Source organism: Cydia splendana, chromosome 5, assembly GCF_910591565.1.
Source record: "Cydia splendana chromosome 5, ilCydSple1.2, whole genome shotgun sequence".
NCBI classification, from domain to species: Eukaryota; Metazoa; Arthropoda; class Insecta; order Lepidoptera; family Tortricidae; genus Cydia; species Cydia splendana.
Genome location: NC_085964.1, coordinates 15,983,726 through 15,995,064, shown reverse-complemented (window position 1 = coordinate 15,995,064; position 11,339 = coordinate 15,983,726). Strand labels below are relative to the sequence as shown.

Below are 11,339 nucleotides of genomic sequence, written 5' to 3'. Positions count from 1 at the left end.
CAATGATTAATACATTTTTATAGGTAAGGCCGTTATGTGATGACTATGTCAATTATTTCCTTATTCCAATGAACTCGGCTACACATGAGCGTAGCGGTATAGTTTCGTCGTCATCATATGTCCTTAGATAAATCCTTAGAGATTCAATTTGTTTAGTTGAAGCAGGTTCAATAATGGATGTGGTATAAATGTAAATCAGTAAAGCTGTGTTCTTAGGATCCCTTCGCAGATTGATCTTGAATGCTCTCCACAAAAATTATTCAACATAATATAGAATAGCAGCTACAACTTCAAATCAAAAACAGATTGTGATTTTATTTTATCAATATAATTTATAAGTAGGTACATATTATATATACAGAAATATTCACAAGAGTTCATAGTTGGGCACAAATCAGCTTAAATTAATTTACAAAAAAGTTCCGTATAATAAACTCGGAAACGCCAAAGTAAGTAATGTCGATATCCTTGATGTTTACACATGAGAACTTAAAACCATAGTACTCGGAATTTTTTTGCTGAAATAGGCTGAAATATAGCAGCGTGTATTGAGGCCGCTTTGGCATTATGCACAGTAAAGTCAGCATCAAATAGAAAGTGACAGCCAAATATATCGTAACACGCCTTTGTTAACATAGAAATAAGGATATGTTCTGATATATTTGGCCACTCTCTATGTAATCTATTTGACACGCACTGTAGTACTGTACCAATACTGAACTGTCGAGGTTGTGATTTGGGCGACAGCGGCTAAAGGAAACATGAATTGAGTTGCTGCAGATGAACTGTAATGTGTATAACTGTGTGATGCTGAATTGTAACAACACGATTCATCGCTGCAACAATAGGGTATTTTCCTACTAGTCAAATCAGTTACTTTTTTAGAACTGTCAAAACGATTTGCTAATATGGAATTTATATGAAACATTACATCGTGACGTCACGGTCAACTCGCCTACTTTTTATATTTCTATCCGATTTATTAAATAGAACTTGTGTTTAAAAATAACTCCTATCTGTGTTTTTCTAATAATTATCTGGTGCTTTATTTCATGCATGGTGTAAAATAATTTATTTTAAATACAGTATAATACCCTATTCGACGTGATCCGTGATGTTTGTGTTATGAACATTTGAGTGGAGTGCAATCAAGATGCAATGTAGTGTCCGCCTTCGAAACTTTAGAGTGACGCGGGTATCTTTCTTAGTGGTTAGATTGATGATGTGCGTGATGTTGAATACAAAAATTACGATTCCTTGTTAGTAAGCGAGGGTCAAATAGTATACATGAGCGATAACGCTTTTTAGCAATAGGTCTGGATTATAATGTTGTGAATTATTAAAAAAAAAACACGAGCTCTTGATGCCTTTGAGGCTTAAAATAATTATTTATATTTAGATGATTACCTATATGAAATAAAACTAGGCTAGACGAACGAAAGCAATACTTAAATACTCATTAGTCGTACACTCCGCAATAATGATTGTATTCAATATCGCGCCTTTGATGGTGTAAACCCTAGGTAAAGCATCTAAAATCTACGTTGTTGTTAATCAGTGTTAATAAATCTTATCGTCACGTTTAAGAGTTACAGTGTTGTATAGATCGGTACGTTTCATTTGTAAATTCTGAGATTATTCTGTTATTATTGTAAAGTTTCTTTAATTAAATACAATTTTGAAATTTACATAATCGTTCATTGGGAAGTTTCATTTCATTACACACGTCACATTTAAAGATATATACTTATTACGCCTGGTTATATTTTTCTGGTATATCAAAACTGACGCTGCTGGACTCGTAGCTAGGGCGCGGGCGCGCGTCACGCGCGTGGCTCCACATTTCGGCGCTGCGGAAGTAACGCTCCAAATGCTCACGTTTCATTCTCAAATCCATTGGATTCGCTAACTTGTTAGTGGTATCGCTGAAGGCGCCTTCAGAATTGTTGGAACGGGACAAATTGCGCATTAATTCATACTGCGAGAAGTTCATAGACATGAGAGAGGAGTTATCCATCCCCGGCGTGCTGCACGGGAAATCTAAGGCATCTATGTCTGCTGCGGTCACGGAGTGCCTAAGAGGTCCCGATTGAGAGCTATTCGGACCGCAATTGGGAACAGCCGCTCGTTTTTTGATACTACACAGAGCCAAGTCTAAAGATTTCACAGCTTCATTGATGTTTACCATTCTTCGCGCATTTCGTCTGGATGGAGCGCCACTGGATTTGGCTCTAGAAACCGGCTTTTTATCGGTAGGTGGTTCGTCATTATTTTCCATATTCCTTCTTTATATACTAGAAAATTTTATATACTTCACATCTCAATCATCTCATTTTAGAAATAGGGCTTTCAAAATGTATGTAAAAACATGAACTTCTTACATTGTGTACCTAATGCATTGTCAAAGTACTGCACTTTTGACAGATATCAAAAGTCAAATTTACAAAAACAAATCCATGGCCTACCAAGATGTGGTCATCTTTAAAAAAAATGTTTACAATAAAGCTCAGTAGCGACCTCTTATGGCGACAAACTATTTCGCGTCGCAAAGGGATGTAGACCTTACCCCACGCATCCTAACCTAACAATAAGTTACAGCTTTTATTATCAGATGGCGCTTTTCATGCTTTGCAAGGTAGCACCATCTATTATTTTTTCTATGCATTTTTTGCTATGCACAAGCCAGCCCGAGGGCGACCCAGGTACAAGTTTTATTACAAGTTCAGTCAAATGAATAGGGTGTATTTAAAATTAAACATTATCTCTAGAGCAAAGAGTCTAACTTGTCTTCCAATGGTGACAAAATGAGGGTTCCTTTTAGTGTTTACTAGATGGCACTACGACTTTAATGTTTTAGTTAGTAATATCTTTATTTTTTATTTAAATACGATTATACATTGCTTATCCTAACTATCCTAAGTATTCAGCTTGAATTATCTTCGATGGTAAATATGCATCACAAAGTGCGGCAGACGTGGGTGCCAGTGCTTCTATTTCTGCTTTTACACCACTTGATAGCATTGCGTTTAGCTCGTTTTTAATTAGAGACCCTGAAAATAGGTATAAGTATATAACAGTCGGCTTTACCACGAGTGCACCGTGACAGTACCTCGCGCGCGAGATCAAGGCCTGTTGACTTCCTAAGAAAGTTATGTCCCCTTATAATTGCGCATGTGTGCGCTGAAGCTTCTATGTGTGCTTTGGCCCAACTTTGGCCTCCTAGAAAAAGTTGCCAGTAATCAAAATAAAAACATTTTTCTACAGCAACATTGCTCCCAACTAAGATATAAATTTTCACCAATTTTTTACATTATTAATCATAAAACGGGACTTAAAACACTTAAAACTTAATTAGACGCGATTAAGTTTTATAATGAATATTTGCTTCCAACTGTCTTTATCAATGTTCATAAAATATATGGAGGGTAGGTACGTCTACCCATCATAACAAAAAAATATATGTATTTGTCAATGACTCTGTCCAACTGCTGTGGTTAAAGTTCATAACGAAAAATGTATTTATTAAATCTTTAAATAATAAATACAACGTAGCGGTACTAGAGTCCGTGCGGAAAGAGAAGAGTCGTGGAATGTATGGGGTCCAATACATTCCACGACTCTTCTCTTTCCGAACAGACTCTACCACTTAAGACTCTGTAAGTCTGTACCTACATGGATGACAGCAATGCAATTATTATTTGTATGTCTTTCCCATCACGGAACAATGGTGTTCCGGACCTTTGGGAGGCGTGCGCGGAGCCGAAGCCAACACGTAGAGGCCCTTTTGACACTTTAATGAAATGTAAGGGGTACACCGAGCGGAGGCTGCCCTTGCCCGTGTCATGGGACGCACGCAGAGGCAGCACCCGCCAGGGTGTAAGGACTATTGAGAGTTGATGGAATCTAAAATGAACTAGGTTATTGGGTGAAAGCGATGGACTAAGAACTGAGCTATGGGGTAAAAAACCGGACGCCTGCCTAATAAAACGGTATGCAATTTTATTTCCGGCAGACGGTGACTCGCCCTCACAAGATGGGCCCCCACAAAAAGCGACATCTAGGATGGCTCAAGGGCAACACCGGTGTGAGCGGCTCAGGGGTGTCGAGAGGTGTGCGCCGCTTTCTACCCAGTGGCTGTTAACAGCCACTGTGCCAACTCGCGTCTTATGCATATTTCACTTCCACCCCTGGAGCTTATAGCTCTAACGACTCCACTCTGGCCGGCCGGCTAAGGCAAGCCAGAGGCAGAGAATCCTGTCCCACCCACCCTCCTTGCGGGTAACAGAACTCTCCAGGAGCACTCGGGTACGTGAGGTCGCTAATCCCCAACAGCTCGCCACAAGCTGCCCTGCGTTGACTGATTGCACTGGTAAAACCAGCGGGCGATGGGGTCGTCACATCCCTACGCCTATCAATTATTATTTGTATGTCTTTCCCATCACGGAACAATGGTGTTCCGGACCTTTGGGAGGCGTGCGCGGAGCCGAAGCCAACACGTAGAGGCCCTTTTGACACTTTAATGAAATGTAAGGGGTACACCGAGCGGAGGCTGCCCTTGCCCGTGTCATGGGACGCACGCAGAGGCAGCACCCGCCAGGGTGTAAGGACTATTGAGAGTTGATGGAATCTAAAATGAACTAGGTTATTGGGTGAAAGCGATGGACTAAGAACTGAGCTATGGGGTAAAAAACCGGACGCCTGCCTAATAAAACGGTATGCAATTTTATTTCCGGCAGACGGTGACTCGCCCTCACAAGATGGGCCCCCACAAAAAGCGACATCTAGGATGGCTCAAGGGCAACACCGGTGTGAGCGGCTCAGGGGTGTCGAGAGGTGTGCGCCGCTTTCTACCCAGTGGCTGTTAACAGCCACTGTGCCAACTCGCGTCTTATGCATATTTCACTTCCACCCCTGGAGCTTATAGCTCTAACGACTCCACTCTGGCCGGCCGGCTAAGGCAAGCCAGAGGCAGAGAATCCTGTCAATTATTATTATTATTATTATATTATTAAGTTAAAATAAAAATATATGCACTATATAAACTATGAATATAAATCAAACTAGCTTTTGCCCGCGACTTCGTCTGCGTGGAGTTAGTAATTTGGGCAGCTTATTTTTTATCCAATCTGCTTTTTATCGATTCCCCATACAAACTACCACCCCCCTTTTCACCTCCTTAAAGGGTGATTTCTGTGATAAAAACTACCCTATGTCCTTCCTCGGGACTCAAACTATCTCCATACCAAATTTCAACTAAATCGGTTGAGCGGTTTAAGCGTGAAGAGGTAACAGACAGACAGATACACACTTTCACATTTATAATATTAGTATGGATTAAGCCCTTTTAAAATTATTTAAATACCAGAAGGAGTATCCAGGTAAGGTCTTTTGAACAATGAAACTAATTTGCGTTTGTCAAGTTCGGAAAGGTCAAGCCGGGCTTCCTTCGAGGCCAGAGTCATGACATCCTGATGGCGAACCCCGAGTAACGAAAGCGAACTACAGGCCAGAGAAGACGACAGATGAGATTGAGCCTGAAGCAAAGAATAAAGGATTAAAAAGTCTAAATAAATAATATAATAAAATTAATAATTGTTGAGTTCATAACTAAAGGCATGAGTACAAAAGGCGAATTTAATACCTGGCCTTTGTTCCATTTTGATGTGCAATAAAGTTGAAATAAATAAATAACTACGAACATGGAACATTAGCAACACTATAGGTAGCAAGAAGTAGCAGAAATAGTCGTTGGGACTTCTGGGAAAGATTTATCTTTACTTGGTAAGGGACATTATTCTACATTGGACATTTACATAATAGTGTACCTATGTATTAAAAGTATTAAAACACTGTAAAAGACTAAAATTAAATAAGCTTCAACGTCAACTAGGCTTAGTTGAAGCAAAGTAAATAGCTATTTGCTAATCGAAGACCGCGTGAGCATTGGTTTTTGTGGAAATTAGAACTACAATAAACTTAGGATAAAGGGGCCCACAGATTACCAGTTCGGCGGACGATATCAGTCTGTCAGTTGTTCGGAACTGTCACCTTATGCATTTAACTGACAGACTGATATCACCCGGCGAACTGGTAGTCTGTGGGCCCCTTAAGCTAAACTATATAGCTTATCACCACCTTATCAGCAGCAGTCGAGACTCAAACAATCGATCGTTATTTTACCCTTAGGTATACAAAATAAAGAGGATTCAAATTTAACCAAAGAGCTGTATTTACGCACAGACAAGTAAATAAATGCGTGCCTCTACCTCCGCAGTCATATTTTAAGCGTTTGAACTCACTAGGCTACGTTTTTATAGGACAAATATTTACCAGGGAACCGTATTTATAGGTAAGGAAAATCTCGAAGCCGTGAGGGTCTGCGTCCACCAGAGCCAACGCCGGCAGTCGCAGCTCTGAACATAAGCGGCACAGGAGCTGCCGAGTGCAGACGTCCGGGTAACCCTTGCCCTGTGGGAATGGAAGTTTCAAAGGCGGCAAATAATTACATAATATAGCATTGACCTACAAAATTAAAGACTATATCCGAATGTGGTAAAGCTGAAAAGAGGGGTTATGATATTTTTGTTACGAGTGTTCTACCGAAGCATCGAAACCAAACCTGTGTTTGGGTCATTCACAGATTTAGGTTGTAAATAATTTGTATTTTTTATTTTCTTCTTCTTTTGGCCGTTATAAATTATAAATCACAATCAGAACTAAAGCTCCAAAAAACTCAAACCGAACCGATAAAAATGGTTGTTTTCCTATTTATGAACATATATTTTTATGGTTCATAGTCATTTATCCAACATACATACATCCAAAATAAATTAATACCAATGGACATTTTATAAATAAATGATTATGATTACATACGCATACATATCAGTAAAATAGAGGGTGCATCCCTGGAGGAATAGACTTTAAGCATAAGGGTCACTTTTCTTTGCAGTTAACTAAATGTATATATACAGAGGTGCCTGGTCCATCGTTTTACCTGAATGTACATACGGCAGGGTACCCTGCCTAGAATATAAGTAGTGTATTATAAAATTCCATACTCACTGTGATGATAATAACAGGCCCCAATCTAACTAAGGCACCTTCATCTAACAACTTTTGAAATACTGCATCCTTCTCTACCACCAGTATGTATTTCGCTGATGATGTAAATTTCTTTATTCCATTGATATCTTGCATAATTAGGATTCCTAAAAATGTTATTTCGTATATGAATTCGTGAAAAATAAATATTCCTTTAAAAAAATTACAGATAGTTTAAAGTAGGCATTTTACCTAAAAATATTCCGTTAACATTAAACATAACATTAAAAATTAAACTGATCATTACCGTTAGAACCCATACATTCGACCACACTTCCCTCCCTGGTATGTATCGTCAGAGGCCCGGCGATGAGTCCTTTGGAAGTAGCCACAATGCCCAGATCCCATGGCGGACACTCTAGCAGGCAGCACACGTCTCGGACTGCCACGTCCAGGTTGGCTTGGTTACGCAGTCTACATACGTTTTGGTAAAACAGTTCCCTGTGCAATTACAAGACAATTAACGATCTAAGTATCCAAAACGAATCAAATAATAAATCGATTACTCAAGGGTCTTCAAAGTTCAAATTACAACCTGCGGGTAGGTCCTGTCCGTGAGCTTTATTTACCAATCCTGCCTGCGTCAAGAAAGTGGGAGAGATAGACCTGAGGGCCTAGCCAAGATGACAATCGTTGATAGAAAATGCCAATCGAAACTTAAACGATGTAAGGAAACGAAAAGACTTCGTAGCATCCTATCATCCCAATACATTTTTTCTTATTATATAGCGTTTGATGTTGTCATCTTGGCAGGCAACGCAACAGTAACAGCCGCCAAAATGGTCAAGTTTCGTTCCGGGTTTATTTTTAGGTGCCTACCCACATTGCGGCCCTTTGGTGAAAAAGTTTGGAGCTCATGGTTTACATCGCCGTCGCCATCTAACTACAATGAAAATGGTGAAATGGAAGAGGTAGGTACATCTATGTTCGGATTATATTTCGTTTTGTATAACCCTTAAAAAACTCAAATGATAGGTAAGGTAAACGTACTAGTGCTCGACATGCTAATGCCCAATAGATGACACCCTGCTGTCACCTCTATTGACAATGACTTAAGTTTCAAGATGACATGTAAGTACCACTGGCACCGCGTCGAGCACCAGTACGTTTACCTTAGTACGTTTTTTTTTATTTGTGATTTATCATAAATTCCTAATTAACTTTGCAATTATGCTTGAAAAAAATTGCCAGAAGCACGATGGAGAACTGTAACTATGTTAGAAGAGCGAAATTTGACCCCGAGTCTCCTTAAGTACCAAAACGGATAGACCGTCTCCATACAAGTTGTAGTGGATATACAGTCTGTATATTTTAATTGATTACCGCGTATTAAATAACAAACCTTTAATTTGTTTGGAAATTAAGAAATTAATTATAAAATATTAGTGAATTGTGAACGTAAGATACTAACCTTCTAGTTACTATAAGATTTTTGGAAAGTAATTCGTGAACCTTCGTAAGCACAAAAACTATTCTATTGAATCTGTTTTTATCTTCAGTGCTTGAATAGTGCAGCGTCGTCTTTTTGGCTTCAGCAAAAGTTTTCAAAGTAACCCTGTTATAACGTAAAAGCAGCTTAAACACTCGATACTCGTATCAGTTATATTACATTGAAAACATTAGTTCAACTTTGTTTTACACTGAAAAATTTAAAAATATACTTAATAAAATCATAGCTACCTATCAAGTTCATAAATACAATTTCCCCACAACCGTTGATTTCTGATGACGAGCTTAGGAGTTTCTCCACTCTCAGCTGTTTTATTAATCTCTTCTAGAATGTCCTCTACTTTCTTTATGATTGCTTTTTTAGTTCGATTAGTTTCATCAACCATTATATTTAGTGGCTTCTCAACACCTAAGTAAAAATAGTAAATATTAAAAAATATCCCTTTGAAGAGAGTTTCATTAAAAAAACACTTACTAGGTATACTTACGAACTATGTCATTCGTTGACTGAGACAACAATTGTTGCACCTCGCTAAAATTATGTTTCTTCTCAGGTAACAGCAATCCACCTTCTTTCTGATTAATTGCAGATAAATTTTTACTGCTAAACAATTTATCTATAGCTGCAACTAGTTTCGGATCCTGTCTAAACGTTGTTACCGGACCCAGCAATAAATCTTTCGTCTGCATCAACAAATCCTTATTCATGAGATCCATTATGCTAAAAACACGAGACGTTTTCATTCTCATTTAAGGGTCTTCAAAGCAAATAATTGACAAACAAATCCAATAGACGTCTATTAAAACAAACTACCGGTAAAAGTGACGATGATCCCTACCTACCTAGTGGCGAGATGTTTATCAACCGCAAACAATAACAGCGTCACAAAACCGAGCTCGTAAAAGGGCCACGAGACAATAGGCTCGCTCCACGAGTGCTTTACTGCGAAGCCGGGCCAACAGGCGAACGGAGCGAAATCATCGTCGGTGGCGCATCCGACTTGCTTCCACTGAAAAAAAGACACAATAGATTTAATCGAGAGATAGTGCAGGCAGGCGTCTCGAGGAGCAGATGACACGGCGTGACGACCTCACAAAGGGCGTGAAATGACGTCATAATAGCCTCGAATTATCGCCCCCTCTTGTCTCAAGCAAATATTTAACATCAGCCCCGTTTTTGTCCTGCTTCTTCGGCAGATCATAAATAATAGAGCTCTAGCAGACAAATGATGCGCACCGTTACCACAGCCTTTGTTGTGTGTGACATATTGCAAGGAGGTGATGTTTACGTCTTATTATGGACGCTGAGATAACTTATGGCAGTGCCGGAATTCTTGGTAAACCGCAGTGCTAAGTGTTAGACAGATTTGGAAAGTGTTTTAAATGGTTTAAGGGTTAAAGGTGGTAAACATGCACGAGATACATACACTCGTATAATGAAGCCATAATACATACTTAGTCCACATAGTAGGACTTACTATTAAGTCTTTACCAGGCCTATTACTGGGAAGCTCCCTAAATAGTGTAATCGTAACTTTGTTTTAACTTTTAATTTTAACTTTCTTTTGTAATAAATAATAAATAAATGATAATAAAAGAGGAACCATATTGTGAAATACAAGTTACAATAGATTAGCTGCATCATAAGCTCCTAATTAAACATAATCTAAAATACTTGCAAATAATTACAAATGAAAGCGTAAGGTGTGAGAACGTAACAATCGAAAGGATTTCACTACCGACGGCGCCCCGAGGCGCTCGATAGCATCAGCGGGTGACAGCCCGCACAAATACCATACAAATTGCTCGATGGCTCCTCAAATTGATTGTCGCAATTATTCGAACCCTTTCGAGTTCGCGGCCGCGGGGAGGTGAGAACGCACTTATCTATCGACTCGATCGAAACTCTTTGACTTTAGTGTGAACTTGCTGCTGGGACTTGGGAGGTCGCCGCGGGAATGCTCTGCGCCATTATTTTTTGTCACGATCTTTGCACCGATATCGACGTGATAAGACTGCCGTTTTCTTATTATGATTAACGGTTTGCTTATCGCATAAAGCGTTTAACGACTTTTTTACACGTAAACATAAATTTAAAATTGCGTCAGCTTTTTAGGAATTATGATATGAGGGCAAAATAAATAAACCTGGTTTGTAAAATAAATAATAACCGCATAGGGTAATTGAGCACGGTAACCAAGTCAAGAGTTAGCAGGCACTGGATGAAAATTGAAAACCATACCCGAAAAATATTTCTTTAAGAGCAGTGGGTACCTTTTTAACAATAACTTAAAATTCAACCATCAGCGGTAAGCTACATTATATGCTGCCAAAATGTATCCCCTCATCCCATTTCATTATAAAGGAGCATTTTTGGCTACAACAACTTCCCACAAAGTTCAGCCTCTCCAGTGGTCAGTGGACCGCATTAAACGCAACAGTTATGAAAATAGGAAATAACACAGTAGCTGCACCGCGCGCTAACAATTTATACAGCAACTCCATTAGAGAAAATATTTTATTGTATAACCTACTCCAATAAAAATAAGGTATACAGTCGAATGAGTTTTGAAATATAGTTACTGCAGATATGCTTGGCGCGGCAGCACATTGTGCTGGGCCTCGGCAGCACGCGAGCCACGGGGCGCCGGTCTACAATGGACCACCATCGCGCTATCTCGATGGACGATACGTTCTGCCTAATTGACTGCTCAAAAGTTATTATAATACTTTGTTATTGAATTCGGATTTCTGTATTAAAATTCAATGATTAGGAGCTACTTTAT

At 39.2% G+C, this 11,339-nt stretch overlaps 2 protein-coding genes across 2 annotated transcripts; both read right to left on the bottom strand.

Annotated features, from left to right (window-relative positions):
- Positions 1-1,627: 1,627 nt before the first annotated feature.
- Positions 1,628-2,412, bottom strand: LOC134790842 (uncharacterized). Its single transcript, XM_063761810.1, has one exon. It carries the CDS (start codon positions 2,276-2,278, stop codon positions 1,751-1,753), a length of 528 nt encoding a protein of 175 aa, XP_063617880.1. The 5' UTR covers positions 2,279-2,412; the 3' UTR covers positions 1,628-1,750.
- Positions 2,413-2,534: 122 nt separating this feature from the next.
- Positions 2,535-9,923, bottom strand: LOC134790841 (meiotic recombination protein SPO11). The gene is made up of 8 exons (XM_063761809.1): positions 9,042-9,923; positions 8,785-8,962; positions 8,516-8,659; positions 7,352-7,545; positions 7,066-7,211; positions 6,331-6,468; positions 5,363-5,534; positions 2,535-3,050 (listed from the first exon to the last, which is right to left on the bottom strand). The coding sequence occupies exons 1-8, from the start codon at positions 9,301-9,303 to the stop codon at positions 2,911-2,913; spliced, it is 1,374 nt and encodes a 457-aa protein (XP_063617879.1). The 5' UTR covers positions 9,304-9,923; the 3' UTR covers positions 2,535-2,910.
- Positions 9,924-11,339: the final 1,416 nt, after the last annotated feature.

Coding starts and splice junctions, on each gene's coding strand:
- LOC134790842 (XM_063761810.1), bottom strand. CDS start 2,278: ATGGAAAATAATGACGAACCACCTACCGATAAAAAGCCGGTTTCTAGA.
- LOC134790841 (XM_063761809.1), bottom strand. CDS start 9,303: ATGAGAATGAAAACGTCTCGTGTTTTTAGCATAATGGATCTCATGAAT. Junction 7,546..8,515: donor AATCTTATAGTAACTAGAAG/GTTAGTATCTTA, acceptor GTAATTGCACAG/GGAACTGTTTTACCAAAACG. Junction 7,212..7,351: donor CGAATGTATGGGTTCTAACG/GTAATGATCAGT, acceptor TAACATTTTTAG/GAATCCTAATTATGCAAGAT.